Raw genomic sequence first — 19,446 nt, 5'->3', positions numbered from 1 at the left:
ATACACACATAATTACAACTAGAGTGATGTCATGAAGGAAATAAAGACTGTGCTGGTGTCTGAAGAACCTGGTGGAGGAACAGATGAACATGCAGCCCTGTGGCTTTTCCGTGTGCACATCAGATTTCTGGGGGAGGCTGATTGCTCCTTGACTCTCCCCCCATCTCCGCATCCCCAGCAGCGATCAGTGCCATGGGCATCCTGCTCACTACGGGTGTACGTGAGTGAGGGGGAGGCAGGGAGGTTGGCTGTGCTCCCAACTGACACCCACCACTGAGATGAAGGCACCTCCCAACCTGGTCCAGCCTGGGTGACAGAGCCAGACTCAGTCTCAAAAAAAAAAAAGAAAGTGAACACCCACCATAGTGAGGAAGGTGCCTTGGAAGGGTAAGAACGTGTGATGCTGGGGATGTAGAGAGAAGCCTCTTTCAGATCCCCAGTGAGGGCTCTTTCCCAATAACCTTGATGAGGGGCCGTGGGGTGGCTCATTGGGTAAAACGGTATCTAGGGACATGGATAACAGCCTGATCATTGTTCTGTTTATACCTGCACTCTTAATTCTTAATTCTTAGGATGAATTACTAGGGTGTATTACATTCTCTTTAGAAACTTATTTGGGAAGACGTGAATAATTTTGTGAAAAGTATTTTAGCTTTCGAAGCATTAAAAGAAGTAATCAACTATTTCTATAAAAGTGCACCTATAAAAAGGGAATAACAACATACTACCCAATAATAAGCTCAGAGTGAATGAGGAACATTTGACAAGACACTCTTTCTTTGGGGTCTGTTTTCAATTATAAGAAGAAATACTTGCTCTTAATATACAGGATTCTTGTGAAGATTTTTTAAAATTATGTACTTTAAGGTAATGCTTATATAGTGTTGGTGGGAATGCAAATTAGTTCAGCCACTGCAGAAATAAGTTTGGAGATTTTTCATTGAATTAAAAAATAGAACTACCATTCAACCCAGCAATCCTACTACTGGCTATATGCCCAAAGGAAAATCATTCTACCAAAAAGATGCCTGCACTTATGTGTTTATCACAGCACTTTTCACAATAGCAAAGACATGGAATCAACCTAAATGCTCATCAACAGTGGATTGGCTAAGGAAATTGTAGTACATATACACCATGAAATACTAAGCAGCCATAAGAAAGAACAAAATCATGTCTTTTGCTGCAACATGGAGGCCGTTAAAGGCCATTATCCTGAGCAAATTAACACAGAAACAGAAAACCAAATACCAAATATTCTCACTTATAAGTGGGAGCTAAACCTTGGGTACACACAGACATAAAGATGGGAACAATAGACATTGGAGACTCTGAAAGGAGGGAGGGGAAAGGGAGGCAAGGGCTGAAAAACTTCCTGTTGGGTACGATTTTCACTCTCTGGGTGACAGAAACAATAGAAGCCCAAGCCTCAGCATCACACAATATACCCTTGTAGTAAACCTGCACATGTACCCCAAATTGAAAATAAAAATTTAAATTTAAACAAATAAATAAACTATACAGTTTAAATTCTCAAATTGAAATGTACTTTCCAAACCCAAAGTATAGTCTGAATTAAAAAGATAGCTTGCAGCTTTTAAATAAAACGAATTTGTTCTTTTTTTTTTTTTTTACCCTTTTTGGTCAGTTTTGGTAGATCATGAGTTGAAGGCTTGTTACATAATCTATTTTTTTCTTCCTTTAGATTCTGGTTCCTTTACGTCAAAATGATATCATTACTTATAGACCCGTTAATTATTTAAGGGCAACTGTCCAAATCATATGGAATCAGTCTCAGAAATTATATTACCCTATATGTTTTAGTCCATAAAACAAAGATTTTAGTAACATCAAGGTGACAAGTATCCCAAGATGTTTAAAATCGTTATACTTTGTATAGTTAAACTATTTGTAGCTTTTATTAGGGAGTTTTATTTATATTTATGAAATTCTTTTACTTACTCTTTTCCAATTATTAAAAGTAATAGACTTTAAAATGTTTAAAGGAAACATTAAAAGTTGAAATATGGACAGTCTATTTGGTTTTCTTCTTAAAAAATACGTATTCTCCAGTACATTAAGGTCTGTTTTAAATATAACTCTCTTCAAATATGTCTATACCATAAATACACATGGAAATACAAATGAGTTTTTATAGTGTCATTGCAACATATTATCAATAATAAACAGAAGTTTTTTTTCTGTTAATTATAAGTGACAGAAAAATATTTGCAAATAAAGATATATAATAACAGAGGAGGTTCTTTGTCAATTTAATGAATTATTATAACGATTTTTTATTCAAAAAAATCAATGGAGTAAATACTCACTTGCCAGCCTAATTTGAGAGGTGTGAAGGTACGCTTCAATTCAAATGATTTTCTCTCCATTGGCGTCCCAAATTTTATCATTAGTATTTGATTTTCTTGATGTTAAACTTTGCTTCTCCTAGTGAATTTTTTAAAGAAAATACATTATATTTTGGGAAGACATAATTAAATTCTCTGCAGTGCCTTACTGCATTTGATTTTAGCCAGTTGCTTTGCTCTTTTGAGAATGGGGTGTCTGGAAAGACAGGGATTCTGAACGGAGCCAGAACCAAGAAGCAGGGTTGCTGTAAAGCCAGCCCTAAACAACAAGTAGCGGTCACTGACTGTATTGGGCCAATATCCACGTTTCTGGGTGGCAAATGTGTGTCGGGGTACATGTGTGTGTTTTGACATGCCAGCCATTTTAGCCTGTCAGCTTTCTCTGTAAAATTCAGCACGCCGGTCAAAGGGTTTATGTTGGTCTAATTTATTCATTTCTTCATTGAGAACCTGAAAATGAAGGAGATGGTTAAATGCTGCCTGAAGTGGAATTCAACAGAAGTTAATGTATCCTTCACTATTGTGTGTTTCAGAGACTGGAGCACAAGGAGGTTTTAGTCGGCTTGTTGTTCCTGGTGTTCCCGTTCATTCCAGCCAGCAACCTCTTCTTCAGGGTGGGTTTTGTGGTGGCGGAGAGAGTCCTTTACATGCCTAGGTAACTATTGCACGTGACTTCCTCCTACAAGACCTGCCCTCTGTCACCAGCACTGATAGTTCCAGAGAGACAGTCTTTTGTGTGTAGACCATTAGGTCCTCATGGGACGAGGGATGTTATTACTTCAGCTTTAAAAACAGCCACACAGAAGGTTGGATGAGAGCAAATGTCCACACACGTACTCTTGTTTACAGTGGTTTCCCTTCAGTTGCAAACTTTATAGTTTAAATGTGAAATATTGACTTGAGTATATTTAGGATTTTAGTAGTAATCATTTATCACTACATCTATGTCTAAATGTGTGTTATTAAACAGAATTATAATACTTTTCTAGAAATGTTTTTTGACTTGCATAAAAGTATTATGTTCAGTAGCATGATTGTAATTAACTTCTTTCATTCGTTCTTTTTTCTCAATTTAAAAATGGAAGCAATCTCAAGAAAATTTGTCCTTGGGAAAAGAACAGTGATTTAAAAACTAGAAAAGACATTCAAATGTGTGTGATTACATAATGCCACTTAGCTCTGAATGTTTGAACTGTGCTGAAGCTTGTCTGTTCTCTTGTCTTATTCCAATATCATTGTTCAAGGCCACTTTTCTTTTCAGATGCTTGAAAATGTCACTGAATCAGGAGACCAAGTCTTGGTTCTGCCATTTATTGGTTGACTGACCTTGAACAAGACACAAAGCTTTTCTTGCCCCCAGATTTTCTCATTTTTACAATAGAGATTTTAGTAAACTCGCTAAAATTAACATTTTGGTTTATGATACTGCCTTTTAGGAAAGTTCATTCTTCTTCTATAAGTATGAACTTTGCTAAAAGGCAGTATCATAAACCAAAATGTTATGAGGAAATGAGTATTTTTTATTTATGATATTGTACTAGAAATCTTAAAACACGTATAATTAGAAATGAATTCCATAATCTTTGATTCCTTCAAACCAAATACCTAACAGCTTTCTTAACACTTCGCAGCATGTGGTTTTGACTCAGTTAGGGGAAAGCAGCCCTTAATTGTTTACTGTGTCTTCAGCCTAATTTGGGAAGGAGATGAGTGTTTGATAAATATTATTCAATAAGGACAGAAATACAACACAATTCTTTATATTCTACGTGGTTTAAGGTAAGAGTCTTGTGAAGGCTTGCCAATAATAAGGAATACACCTGTAGTATAGAAAGCCAAAAAGTGGCATCTATCTGTGTTCTAGATATGTTTTTCTTTAGACCAGTTGAATATATCTTAGCTTTTCTTTGTAGTACTGATGATTCCAATGGAATCATTCTTCATTTGATAGATATTCATAGAGCCCTTCTGCCATAAATGCTCTACTAAAATCTAATGCTACACAAGTAAGTAAATCTCAGTGTCTGCCCTCAAAGAGTTAACTGCCAATTAGCAAAATGGAATCTCTCATATTAAGCGTTTAATAGGTCCTAATATTTTATAAATACTATTGTATTCATTAATTCTACTTTATCATTAATTGCATTAAAACATTTATTGCATTTTTATTATATTTCAGTCACTATTATAAGCATGTTATATTCTTTATGTCAAGTAATTCACACTGTAGTAGGTCACAGCCTGCCCCTGAAGTCAGAGGGCCTGCATTCAAACTCTGGCTTAAACATGATTGTGATTCCTCTAAGCTTGTTTTCTCATCTGCATAAAATGTGAATAGTAATAGCACCCAACTCAATGACATATTGTGATCATTAAATGAAACCGTTATAGGGCCAGGTGCAGTGGCTCATGCCCCAGCACTTTGGGAGGCTGATGCATGTATATCACTTGAACCCAGGAGTTTGAGGCCAGCCTGGGCAACATGGTGAGACCCTGTCTCTACAAAAGATACAAAAAAGTAGCCAGATGTGGTAGGATGCACTTGTGGTCCCAGCTACTCAGGAAACTAAGGTGGGGGATCTCTTGAGCCCGGAAGGTTGAGGATGCAGTGAACCATGATCGTGCCCCTGCACTCCAGCCTGGGTGACAGAACCAGACCCTGTCTCAGAAAAAATAAATTTAAAAACACGAGATGCCAGGCGTGGTGGCTCACGCCTGTAATCCTAGCACTTTGAGAGGCTGAGGCAGGCAGATCACAAGGTTGATAGATCAAGACCATCCTGGCTAACACGGTGAAACCCCGTCTTTACTAAAAATACAAAAATTAGCCAGGCGTGGTGGCGGGCCCCTGTAGTCCTAGCTACTAGGGAGGCTGAGGAAGGAGAATGGTGTGAACCCGGGAGGCGGAGCTTGCAGTGAGCTGAGATCGTGCCACTGCACTTCAGCCTGGGAGACTGCAAGACTCCGTCAAAAAAAAAAAAAAAAAGAGAGATCATTATATATAAAACTTAGAAAGTGTTTTACATTATATATGATCAATAAATACTAAGTATTTTTATTGTTTATATCAGTTCCCTGAGGTAGCTGATAACATTATTGCCATTTTACAAAATTAAAACCTGGGCTCTGAGAAGTTAGTAAACTTGCCCCAGCTGGTATAGCTGGTGAGTGGCAGAGCTGGAACACACATCCCTGTCTACTACAGATCTCTTGCCTTCCAGACTATATTGCTTCCCTGATAGGAACATCTTAGTATTCTTCTCAATTACAAACTAAGAAGAAAATCTAAACATAGTAAAGGACTTTCAGCTCAACTCACATGGTGATCAAGCTTTGATACTTCTAAGAGCCCTAATATCTAGTTCTTCAGGAGCTTGGGGTTCTGGGTGACAAAGATTTGTAAGCTCAGCAAAGTGTCATCTAGTTTAGATACAGGAGAATAATTTGTGAGGAAATAAAGGCAGAGTGAAGGGCTGGAATTTTTAACTAGACATTTAAATTTGATTTTTCTGGAAGAGACCTTAGGTAAATGTTACAGAAGCTCATAGTATTGTCACCAACCCTTTGCAGGGTATCTTATTGTAAGGGGTTCCTCTTGCCCGGGCAGGTATATCCTCCAACCCCCAGAATCATGCCAGCTCCAGCTCTTCCCAGGCTGCCGTATCTTAAATAGACCTTTCTATGACTCCAGTTTATTTTTTCCTAGGAATAAAATGCCCTTTTTCCTCTAGGAATAGGCTGATTTGGGTTAAAATAAAAGTGCTGAAAAGAAAGCATCAATATTACCAACAGCAAGTGCCTGCCTCACGGAACCAATCTCGGTTTTGCTTCATTTGCCAAATTCAGTAAAGAGGCACCCAAAATCAATTTCAGTAAACCAGTTTTCATTAAAAAGATGACTGTCCGTTTCTTTCCAAGTTCCTACATCTATGCCTTGCAGCATTGTCACTAAGTCATTTTTTTCTGAGTGTTTCTCTTTACTGCTTAGTGAATCCTGGACTAACACATACCATCACCGTCCCAGCCAGGCTGCTTTCCCCCTCCAGAGATGCCGTCTCAGCAGATGCCAGAGCCACCTGAGCAGAGGGTGGAGGTGCTTTCCTGCCCCTTAGAGGTGGTCTGGGGGCTGATGAAAGGGTCAGGTCATTCAGCCAGGTTTACAGTCCTGACCTCATTTGAGAGTTTAACTTGGATTTCGGGAGACTTACACAGGAGGAATCTTAGGAATATTTGAATGGGATGCTGTACCTCTAATGAATCCATCTTTCTTCACAGTCATTATTGTAACTAAAACTGCAAGGGAGCTGTGTTCCTTTTGGCCCTGGATTCCACTGGTATATAAAATTGTGCAATTGAGGTGGTCCAGGATGAGTTGGAAATTAAAGTCTGGGTAAGGAAACTTCTGTGTTGTGGCTTTAGAGAGTCTCTGATGACTTCATCAAAGCCATTTTATAAATATTGACAGTTTTCTTTGAAAATGGGGGACTAGGAAAAGATTTTGCCTACCAGCGATGAGCTGCCCCTGTCTCAATGGAGAATAGCAAACAGTTGAGCTAAGAGTTTCTGAAATCTTCCCCAGAGCCACGGAGGATTTTACAGATGCTGTAGGCATCCCGTGGATGTGTCAGAGCACTGGATAATGCCTGTTCCATTTAATAAACCTACATATAGGTGTTGAGAATGGTAAGAACATGTTCGAAATGTTTTTTTTTTTTTAAACCCAGGAATCATATCTTCATGAATCTCCTTCCATTCTGACCTTGACAAGAAACAGCCATTTTCCACAGCATTAGTGTCCAGGCTCTTTTGAGGAAAAAAAAAATATATATATATATATGTATATGCATATCTATATATGTATATCTATATATGTATATGTATATATATATATATATATACACACACACACACCCACATATATGGTGTACTCAATGACATCCTGAAAAAACAGATCATCACTTTTATGCAAAAGCTCTGTGTTGTCTCAGAAACTTTAGTGAACAATAGGAAAATGAAGTCAAAGGCTCAATTGGTAATCTTTCTAAAGAAGGTGAACTTTCTACTCATCAAATGTTTGTTTCAAGCTATTATGAAGCTAAATCCTAGCTTTAGATGCTCACACATGAATTTCACAGAAGTCATGTCCAGCCTCACTGAAGCCTGGGTGAGTCCCTTCGATCCCAGGGGGCTGATTTGGCCATTTTACAAGAAAAGTGCAGAATGAGTCGGACCAACAGTGCTCTCTTATCCTCCGCCTTTATGCCTAACAATGAACTAGCCACTTAAATCTTGTGGTTTCTGTTCCTCCATCTCAACCCAGAAAAGGTCTGAAATATCACCTTCCTCTCATTTGCACTTTGAAATCTGTGGATAAAAGAGACAGAAATAGGCTATCTGCTTAACATTGCATTGCTTCAGGGTCAGAGTTTACCACCAAAAGAAATTGGAATAATCTTTTCTTCTGGCGACAAAACCAGTTTTGCAGATCTCCTTTTTGAACAGGCAAGAGAGTTTGGGGCTGAAATCATTCTTTCATAGAAATTTTGATCTTTTATTTTTTCCCAACCGAAGCATATAATTGTATGGCTATCTTTCTTGTGTTTTATAAAAACCACATTAAATTGCTACAATGAACTAAAATTTCTTAGAATTGGTGAAGCAGAAGTAGTTGATGATAGCTCTCAAATAAAGTTACAGAAAGTGACTGAATATTCATTCACATGGCAGATTAAGCATGATTTATTCACTTCAGTGCCAAAGAGCAAATTCCTGTGCTACTTTAGGAAGACTTGAATGAGTAGAGAGAGGAAAAGAATGAATGGGAATAAGTGAGGGCAGAAACAATATTTTGGGATACAACTGATCAAGAATGACTGAGACAGAAATAAAAGGCATTCACATTAGAAAGGAAGAAGTTAAATTGTCCTTGTTTGCAGACAACATTAAACTTATATACGTAGGAAACCCTGAAAACTCCACCGAAAAACAGAACTAATAAATGAACTCATTAATGTTGCAGGATACAAAATTAACTTACAAAAATCAGTAGCTATTCTATACATTAACAGCAAACTGTCTAAAAAAGAAAACAATCCCATTTGCAATAGCTACAAAAAAATACTTAGGAATAAATTTAACCAAGGAAATAAAAGATCTCTACACTGAAAGCTATAAAATATCAATGAAAGAAATGAAAGAAATAAAATTCAATGAAAACATTCAGTGAAAAATGGAACTTTTTTGAGAAATAAAATTCAATGAAAGAAAAAGTTGGAAAGATATCCTGTGTTCATGGATTGGAATAATCAATATTGTTAAAATGCCCAGAGTGATCTATAGATTCAGTGCGTTCTTTATCAGAATGCCGTCTTGAAATCATACCCCTCAATTCAAAATGGAATTTTCAGTCTAACGTGGATTGCTATTGAAACAATTCTGTAGGATTTATTTCTCAGAATGCAAAAGGAGAAAAATTACCTCTGAAGTTACACTGCCTCTGTTACCTGATTTTGGGGATCCCTTCTCATGATCCATCTGTGTATTTGTATGCTTCTTTGGAGTTGCTAGAAGAGAGTGAGTCCATTTTGCCAAATATTAATATCAACAGGGAAATCACAGAAACTTGCTTTAGCAAATCTAATAGGAAGAAAGCTGAACTAGGACTCCACGCAGCCCTATCTGTCGCCCACTGGCTAGCCGTCTTGAAAGAATCATTGAATAGGGTCAGATTACTGTTTTTCTATTTGTAAAACCAGATTGTTGGCCTTGCTCTATAGTTCCCAAATGCTGGTTTTCACTGGTTTGGAGATAAACTATGGGGTGAAAGGAGAAAGAAAGACAATGTGGTGAATTTTGCATAAAGCTAAACCTATGCAGTTTTATAAAACTATGAAATTTTATCTTTCCTATATTTCTGGTATTTTTGTCATGATGATAAGAGCAGCAGGAGGTAGATGACCCTGCATCAGTTCCTTCTCCCCCATTCACCCCCATTTTTTGGGTGGAAATTTTACTGGTTTTAGAAATAGAACATTTTTATAACCCCTCTGCTACATGATCTCTAAGGTCCCTTGCCACTCCAAATTTTAACTGTTTTGTGATTCAGCATAGCTCTGTAAAAAGAGTGCTTTTTTCCTCTTAAACTTTAAGCTTTATGCACTGCTTTTTTTTTTTTTTTTCCACATTTTATGGCATGTCTGCCTGTGTCTGGTCAGATTCAGTAGGATGGGCCAGTGGAGAAAGGAAGACGTGTGCCCCGAGGTGAGGCAGGAAAGGGAGGAAGTCCATCTGCCATGGGACAGGCTCTCTGGAGGGCCCGACAGTGACCCTAGAAAGTGGTCAGGAAGCCTTGGTGTGGAGCCTCCACTGCCTCCACTGTGAGGTTGTGAGCTATCCTCATAAGTAGCAGGAACAGGTGATGCTTAGATGTTCACATGGACTGGCCAGGCATGGTGGCTCACACCTGTCATCCTAGCATTTTGGGAGGCCGAGGCAGGACGATTGCTTGAGCTCAGGAGTTCAAGACCAGCCTGAGCAATATAGTGATACCTCATCTCAAAAAAAAAAAAGAAAGAAAGAAAAAGAAAAGAAAGTTCACATGGGCAAGCAGCCACTAGGAACATCAGGAGGAAATGAGGCCCTGGCCACTGAGAAGGGCCACACAAGAAATACCAGATGGCTGTCTTTAAGAGATGATACTGCGGATGGCTTGCCAAGAGAGGCAGCAGTCCCTGAAAACAGGTTAGATATTAGCCTGTACACAGAAAGTCATGAGGCGAGACTTGGGAACTGAGCTGAAGCCTAATATCTAAGCAGGGGCCTCAGACCACAGTCAGACTGTCCCAGAGGGTGAGTGGTGCTGAGTCTTTTGTCTAAAGCCATGACCGGTAAGGATGGGACAAAGCTGACCCACAAATAACAAGTCACTTTAGATTTTGTTGAGGCCAAGTCGCAAGAACAGTAGAAAGCCTAGGAGCCAGGCAGAGCCAAATATTCAGTCTTTTTGTTTTATGGCTTCATTCTTTGTTTGAAATTCTCATAGTACAATGCAGTAGAGGGGCAGGAAAAGCAACATAGGCTTGTCAATGAGCCACTCAACTCAAAACCTAGGAGAAAGGTTGATGCACAGTTTTCAGTTAACAGCTCAATGCACCAGCTTTGTGAGGATGTGTATGCTTATGTATAAGTAGACATACGTGTTGGCTAAATAACCCAAATCCACTCAATTCTTCAGTTTCAGGCATGAATCCATTTTTTATGCATTTTTATTATGGTCATCTTAAAACAACATGATTCTCTTTTCATAGCAGGAGTGATGAAAGGTAAGGGAGAAAGGCTGTGCGTTTTTACACTAGGGAACAATGACGTGAGATCACCATGTGATCTGAAGACAAAGAATGAAATAAAACTTAATGACACCATTGGAAGGGAATCTGTGGCAAAATCCAAAGTTTGGGTAACGAAAAGTAAAGAAGTCAGCCAGGCACAGTGGCTCACACCTGTAATCCCAGCACTTTGGGAGGCCGAGGGGTTGGACCACTTGAGGTCAGGAGTTCAAGACCAGCCTGGCCAACATGGTGAAACCCTATCTCTACTAAAAGTACAAAAATTATCCAGGTGTGGTGGCACATGCCTGTAATCCCAGCTACTTGGGAGGTTGGGGCAGGAGAAGTGCTTGAACCCAGGAGATGGAGGTTGCAGTGAGCTGAGATGATGCCACTGCACTCCAGCCTGGGCAACAGAGTGAGACTCCATCTCAAAGAAAAACAAACAAACAACAACAACAACAAAACAGAAAAGTAAACTAAAGAAGTCCTTTTTTAATCTCAGTGAAGGATTCTAACATTCTTAAATATGGTATCTTCCATGTTACTCACCACAATGTAAAAGAAAGCTGAGTCTGTCAAGCTTTCCTGTTTTCCTCCCATGCTATTCCTTCCCACGTCTCCAGTCCTCAGTGGGACAAAGCCTTAGTGTCAAGCAGGCAAAGACTCTCTGCTGGTTTATTAACCTACGAAGGGGTTCAAAAGTTGATTAAAGTTCTACTTCAGAATACTATGGGATAAGACTAGAAAGATTTTAACTTGAATGTGTTTGTGCCTTTGCTCTTGCTGTGCCAGCATGAACTGCTCCATCCAGCCCTTTGGTACCTGAAGGCAGAAGAGGATGTGAGAGCTAGGAGTTGAGTCTCATCCAGAGAGGGCTGCTCTTGAGGGCAGTGCCCAGGAAGGGGGGGACCTGGGACTGCACCAGACTGGTGGTCAATCATCAAGCACTGTGGGGCAGTGCTATGGGAAGGTCATGACCAGGAAGGGAAGCAGAAGGACTTTGCTGAGGGATTCTACCAAATGTTTAATAAAAGCAGAGATTGTAGATCACTGACCAATACAATATTAGAACAGAGCAATGGCTAGAATGAAGTGAGCAGAGAGTAGGTCAAGGTGCCTGTGGGCTGGAGATCCACTGGCCAATGTGTTGTGCTCAATCAGTTGTGCTTAGCCAAGGGTACAAAGTGCAGAGAAGTTTGAACAGTTAATTATTGGACTGGAATTCTGCCCTTAATATTACCAAACTCTGTTAGTTATAAAAGATGAATGTTTGTGTCTGTTAAGCCCTAAGCGGTGAATAGCAGATGTCTTGGAAATCAAGATTTAAAAGTAAAATTTAGTATAAAGTATAATTTAGATTCAGATGAGACTGAATACAATAATACATGTGAGAAATGTAAGCTATGCCAGGTAACTAATTGCAAGTCATGATTTCAATCTACCCTGTGCAAATGAGATTGGGTGAATCAAAGTCAAAGGAAATCAAAGAAACATAAATATAGGCCTCTCCTTTTTTTTCCTTCCCTTTCTTCCTCCTTTGGTTCTTCAAACCTCTTCATTTCTTTTCTAACCTGTGTGCTGAAAAGTGAGCAGCTCAAAAGTGAACAACCCTAGCACTTAGAAAGTTAGCATTCTGCAATGCCATATTGAAGGGGGTTGTGAAATGTGCCTCTGTGGATGGAAGAGAGAGACTCAATTGCAGATGCTACACACCCAGTGCCCTACAAAGTGGGCCATGACTTTGCAGGGAGGATGTGGGTGGACCTAAGTGTTGCCATTTCAGCCTCTTGTTCATCAAACTCCTTTGTTGTTATTGGTGAATTTCTTTCTTTCCTTTTCTCTTAGAGAATACATCTCAAACCAGGGACTCCTTACGCAGATTTTAGTAATCTTAACAAATCCTACTTACTCTTTTAGCAACCTTCTTTGTCTTGTTTTCATTAGGATTGGGACCACCATTTTGTTTCCCTGTGTTTTCTCGTAATACCCAGCATGATAGATGTTGGTTACAAAAAGAATTGTAGGGAATTAAAGAATGATGGACACATTATGAGGCCTATGCCTATGCAGTCAGGTCTGTATTAATTCATGGGACTAGAGGAGAGGACAGCAACAAATAGTGGATTACCCAGTATGCCATTGCTTCCAAAGTGAAGTTGCTGGACTCTCAAATATAGTAGTTTGTGGAAGAAGAAATAATAGAACTCAGATTCTCAAGATGAGTATGCTGTAGAAGGGTAGAGAAGGTGGTTTTCCTAATTTTTTGGAGGCAGTTTTAGAGTCACTCAGCTTTGACCAAAGGTCTTCCAAGCCTTGATGGAAAATTTATTAATAATTGAGACCATGTGAACCAGGCTGGGGTGAAGGAAGCCAGTCCTGGGGTAAAGGCACCATGAAGGGGAAACAGCCAGGCCCTGAATATGGACAGTTCCAGTGATAAACAGTCGTGGGTCTTATTATCTTCAAGGTCAACTTGGATTGATTGATTTTTAAGTTCACCTTTGTTTCCATGTTAGTTTCTGATACCTTCAACCACAATGGTTCAACTAAGCTTATGAAGCAGCCCCTGCTATGTTTTAGTTGCTTAGGGTTCAGAAATGAATAAAATGTTATTCTATCCTAAAAAGAACCTGCTTGAACTTCCAAACAGTTAATAATTTTATTTCTTATCAGGGTTGAATGCAAAAGCTTCCTCATTATGTATTAATTCACCAAAGAGATTATACTTTACATTATCTTCATTTTCACAAAAGTGTACGTTGCAGAGTAGAGAGAGGTTTGAAATGATTGTAAGGGAGGATTTGCTTAAGCGCTTGTTTGTGTCCCTGGTGTGTGAATGAACATTAACATAAACACGTGACTACAATAGTTCACATACTACCAGTGTATCTTACCTTCTGCAATATCTGTTCTATAAAAATGATGTTTGAATCAAACCTTTTTGAAGCAAATAATAGCACACAAGGAAATTTGCTCTTAAAAAACTTATAATGAAATTAGGTATTTTGGGTCAATCTGGACTTTGATAAACTGAATTTTCTTGAGGTGTTATTTACAGATCTAATCACGTATTTTATTAATGTGTAACTGATAGAGTAGTATACTGAAAGCACACATAAACACAAAAACACTGCATTTGATACCTTTAACTTCACCTTTAGTTTACAGAACATGTTCACATACATTATTTCATTTATTCCACACAACAATTCTTTGATGTGGGTTTGGCAGGAAATATTGAGCCGTTGTCATATAAATCACAAAGGTTCCATGAGAGATTGTCCTGTGCCCACAGAACTCACGAATGTCAGAGAAGAGCCCAGCTCAACCAGAGAAGGGCCCAGCTCTCTTGACCCAGTTCCAGACTCTTTCATTTCCAATGAATTCCCAGTTTCCTCTTCCTCATTGTGAACCTCCAAACATAAAGTCTGCACTAGAACATTTGTGTTCCACTGTACCTAATAGAGTCATCTGGGTCTTAGGAAGTTACTATACTTACAGTAACCTGGTTTTGACATGTCTGTTTCTACCTGGAATGCATGCAAACTTTACACATTTCCTGCTTCTTACTCTATTTAGCAGAAAAAATAATTGCCTAACAGTAATATCATTATAGTGTAATAAGTTTAATGTTGTAATGTATTGTTTTGTGTGTGTCGGGCATGGTGCACTACAAACAATTGTTATTCCCCCTCACAGTATAAATAAATTAAGAACTAGAGAACTTAAATAATTTGTCCAGGATCAAACAACATTGTCAAGGTGGACATGCAAACCGAGGCTTTTCTGATGCCGGAGCCCCGCATTATTTACTACTAAATTTTTCATAAATTTTGGAGCTGGTAGGTGGACTATGAGGCTGAGAGGAGTAAAAGAAAATTAGGTAAGTTCTCAGAAGGTGAAAGCATTGGCATTTTTCTCCCAATTGTGCCATAGACATGCTGGAAAACAACAGAAGAAATCTATCTCATGGAGAAATATATATAAAGAATCCTTTCATACTTACCCCAGGATCTCAGCACCTAGCATGGGAGGCTAAGGAAATACACAGAGATGTCTTTGGGGATTCTTTTCTTGGAATATGAATAAATTCTCACTTCCAAATATATTCATTCTTCTGGAAAATTTCTCCAACCATTGAATATTTGAGATAAAAAATAAGGGGAGAAATGGGGACCCTAATCAGATTGGAATGAAGCTAATTAGGACTAGGTTTCACTTAGACTCTCTAAAATTGGGAATTCTTTAAAGGAGTATAATGGTAAGATTGCCTCTGTCTTGTATTAATAAGGCTATTTATAGATACTCTCAGTGGGTTGTTACAGCTTGTGGACAAATTAAAAGGTAGAATTTCAGTTCTACTTATAGCAAAAAGGTACTCTTTGTTGCATATAATTAAATAGAAAGTGAAGCCATAGCAAATATAAAATGTCTGAGCCAGAGATAGAAAGCTGTCATCTTTCCACTTCTGTGAATTCTGCTGTAAATGTGAATGAGAAGTGTTTTGTTTTGTTTTGTTTTGTTTTCTCTTAAAAGCTTCTTGGTGAGTTTCAGGAAAGTACATTTGTACTAACTATTACGCAATGATTCGCTGCTAACAAGTTCCCAAACAACAGATTTAAAACATTTGTTATTCTAATGTGAAAGGACAAACATTGGTGGTTTGCATTTCCTATTAAATTCTCTTCGAATGTGCATCATAAAAGCAGAAAGAGAAATGCAAGTGTTTTTAGTTATTTAAGTGCTGCATGCCTAGCAGTTTGTCAGCAAAATCAAAACTGGAGATACCACCAGCCTGTTAAGGAGAGAGGTGTCTGTGTGTGTCAGATCGCTACATTCTCAAAGGCAGCAGTGGTGGTTCTTTCTCAAACGTGCTTTGAAAATGCATGTTAGTACTGAGCTAAACCACACTGTCAGCAGCCCGAGTTTGGCTTTGGGCTCTCCAGGTTTTGATTTTGTGAAGTGTCAGTGTTTGCACTGGCTCTTTGTGCGTGTTGTGAAGGTCTGTGATCAGCGGCCCGGAACCTCCTTCACCAGTCTGACCAGAGCAAGCCGGACTCTGGTTTCATCTCCCTGAAGGCCAGGAAAGCATGTCGTTTCTCATTGGCTTGACTTCCCACTTTCAAAAGGAGGCCATGTCCTGCCCCTAGCGTTGGAGAGAAAGAGTGTGTTTCTCTCCCCTGCTGCTGAGATCTGCATTCAAGCAGATGTTGAAAGATGAAGTTTCATAGTGGAGAAACATCTTGATCTCTGTGATATTTGCGTCAGACTCTTAAGAATGTGATACTCTCTAAGAAATTTGCAAACCTAAGTAGAGATTATTTTGTATGGCTTAACATTTCTTTAAACCATATGTCAATAATAAGGATATTTGACTTAAAATTTTTCATGTTACTTGATACAGGTGCTGAATGAAAAGGAATGTGTTCTCCTTCATTGTGGTTATATCAGGGATCCACAAACAATTGTCAACCTAAAAGGAAGAAGCTGAGGCAAAATTAATAAAGTAGAGAGTTTATTTGGGCCAAGGCTGAGGATCCCAACCCAGCAGAATAGATTCAAGTTGCCCTGAATTTACACACTCCAATCAGCAGCAGTTACAAGTGGGTTTTGTTTAGTTTGTTTTTGTTTTTTTGTTTTGTTTTGTTTTGTTTTTTTGAGACGGAGTTTCACTCTGTCACCCAGGCTGGAGTTCAGTAGCACAATCTCAGCTCACTGTAACCTCTGCCTCTTGGGTTCAAGCAATTCTCCTGCCTCAGCCTCCCAAGTAGCTGGGATTACAGGCATGCACCACCACGCCCGGCTAATTTTTGTATTTTTAGTAGAGACAGGGTTTCACCATGTTGATCAGGCTGGTCTCAAACTCCTGACCTCGTGATCTGCCTGCCTTGGCCTCCCAAAGTGCTGGGATTACAGGCATGAGCCACCATGCCTGGCCACAAGTGGATTTTTAAAGGCAAACGGGGGACAGGGAGTGGGCTGATACAAAGTTGTTTGCCATGAATTCTCATTGATTTACATTGAATAACGCTGATTAGTGTTGGCTATCCATTGTTAAGCTGCAGGGTGTGGGTTATAGTGTCTTGTGTGGTGTTATTAGGATACTTTATAGCCACTTGTGGCAATAACAAGCAGTTTCAAAAGATAAATACATAGCTCAAAGAGCGGAATAGGATGTGATTGCAGTCCCATTTTAATGCTTCTCTGGGCCTGATAATGAAAAGGACTTCATTCCTCAGATAAAAGTTTTTTGTTTTTTGTTTTTCTTACTGTATATGGCCCATGAGCCAAATGTGGCCTGCTGCCTGTTTTTCTAAATAAATTTTACTGGTACACAGCCATGCTCATTTGTTTACATGATGTGGATGGCTGTTTTCCTGCTACAAAGACAGAGTTGAATACTAACGACAAAGACTGCGTGGGCTGAAAAGCCTGAATTATTGCTGACCCCTAGATTATAGCACAGCATTAGGGCACTGAGCCTCCAGATCTGGCCCATTTCTAGCTTCTGGGGCTGTGGGCAAGTTACTCAACTCTTTTAAGCTTTAGTTTCCTAATTTATGAAATGGAGGATAAAGAGGATTAAAATTTTTAATTAGCTAATATATTTAAAACCAGTACTGTCCTTGCCCCCATGCCCTGCAAATATTGTGGACAGGCCCATCAAACCACTTAGCACAGTGCCCACCACACAGGAAGTGCTCACTAGACACACAAACATATAATGCAGCTAAATATTTGTGTTGTTAGCTTCCTTATTCTTGTCTTCTACCACTTTGTGGCCATTGCTCTGGAGTTGTTGGAATCCCAGTGTTCTCCTTCCCCTTTGTTCTGCCGGGTGGCAGCTCTGTTCCTACAAGGAGGCAGAAAATGACTATTGAGATGTCATGAATGCAGTAGTTGGGAAGAAAGTAGGTGATGTTGTGTGATGAGGTGTTAGGAACACAGGAATCAGTTGGTCAAGTCAAATCCTCTACAGCAGGACAGCGCGTGGAGTGTGGGCTCTGGAATCTGAAATTCCTGATTAGATGGATGACCTAGAAACCAAAAAGTATCTGAGCCATGTCTGAATCAGTTTAGAGATTTATTTTGCCAAGATTAAGGACATGCCTGGAAGAAAGGAACACAGAATCACAGAAACAATCTGTAGTCTGTGCCTTTCTCCAAAGATGATTTTGGGGTCTTTAGTATTTAAAGGGGAAAAGTAGGCTGGAGGGAAAAATGGGAATGTATGGTCACATGACTGAATCCACATGTTGCCAGAGAAAAGGAGCAGATAGGGGAATAGTCAATTATGTATTCTTCTCATGCTCAGTAAATCGACACTTTACATAAGATAAGGTGAACCTAGAGTAGCTATCTGTGGAGATAGTTAAGCTTTTATCTGTAGCTAACTGCTTAGGAACAAAAGGAAAGGTAGTTTCTTGCATGATTCAGCTTTCAACTTAATTCTTTTTCCTTTTGGCATAGTCAGTTGGGGTCCCAAGACCTAACGCTATCATAAGACTTAATTCAGCAAGTCAGTTAACCTTTTTCTTTAGTGTTTTCATCGGTTAAACATTAATAAAGGTGATCCATAGGATTGTAAGGATGTATCCGCGTGGCACATTCCCTATGCATTTCAAGTCTTTCTCAAATGTCAGTGAGGACTTCTGTGACCACCCACATTAAAATCTCAACCTCTTCCTCTCCTTGATTTTTCTCCATGTAACGTACCACCATGTACATGCCCTATGTGTTTTTTACTTATTCGCTAGCTGTTGTTCCCTACCCATGTGAATTCCACAAGGATAAGGATTACTGTCTCTTTGGTTCACTGATATGTTCTTGATATCTGTAATAGTGTTAGGTACATAGTTAAATGTTTGTTAAATATCTGATGAATGAAAGAACGGAGCCCAGAGGGCTTCATAGGATGCCCTGCTCAGTTTGGGTTGGGAGCAGCTGGGGCTAGAGGAACAGGGGGCAAAGCAGGCTTATGAACTTCAGCAGCCATTGTGGTCAGGCACAGCAAATGACACCAGCAAGGTCAGTTGTACAATGTAAATAAGATTTATAGAAAAAGCTCCATACCTTTAAGGTTGAACAAGGGAGTTGTGGAAGTGAGAAGAGATTTTTGGTTTGGGTTTTTGTTTTTACATTAGAGACTCTGTTCTGACAAGTGCAAGGCTCTTGCAAGATATCTGTGGCAATAAAATCCAGTGCTTGTGGTGGGGGTTTAGGGAACATGGGTCTCCTTAGCTCAAATCATCCTCCTCAGTGGGGAGTAGGATGGTGACTCTCTTTGGCCAAACCATGAACCCTAAGCTTTATGGAGCTGGACTAACCGACTTACGGGACTTGAAGAAAGAAATGAGAGCTCCAACTCGATTCCCCGGGTCTCCCAAGTCAGAAACCTCAAATGCCTCTCTCTTGTTTTTCTGCTCTTGATATGGAGAACAGAAGATGGAGAAAAGAGTTTTTTAAGGAGGTGTGTTTAGGAATGAGAATATTTAGTTGTTTCTATTGCTAGAGCAACCTGATTCACTAGAGTTCTCTGATTGTGGAGCCTGTGTTTTATTATAAATATATGTTTAGTGCCTAGAATATTGCCAGCCACATAAGAGAAAGAATGAATAAAAAAGAGAACAAGTATATGGGCTGTATTTACTTGGGGCTGTATTAATACTTCTGATAGTAATAGTCTCTAATCTAGGATGCCTTTACACAAACTTGCTTCTTTCTTAAGATATTCTGTAATAATTTGTGGT

The 19,446-nt window shown here is 39.2% G+C and overlaps 1 protein-coding gene across 4 annotated transcripts in view; it reads left to right on the top strand.

The window, feature by feature from the left end:
• TMTC1 (transmembrane O-mannosyltransferase targeting cadherins 1) overlaps positions 1-19,446 on the top strand; it is a 281,634-nt gene that overhangs the window by 178,329 nt on the left and 83,859 nt on the right. For all 4 annotated transcript variants that reach the window (XM_063672555.1, XM_054442887.2, XM_054442886.2 and 1 more), the window contains one exon: positions 2,903-3,024. In XM_063672555.1, coding sequence (XP_063528625.1) covers positions 2,903-3,024 — 122 coding nt within the window. The remainder of the gene's footprint in view (positions 1-2,902; positions 3,025-19,446) is intronic.

This window comes from Pongo pygmaeus, chromosome 10, assembly GCF_028885625.2.
Source record: "Pongo pygmaeus isolate AG05252 chromosome 10, NHGRI_mPonPyg2-v2.0_pri, whole genome shotgun sequence".
NCBI lineage: Eukaryota > Metazoa > Chordata > Mammalia > Primates > Hominidae > Pongo > Pongo pygmaeus.
The sequence above is the reverse complement of the archived record's forward strand: the minus strand, read 5'-3'. Positions and strand labels throughout refer to the sequence as shown.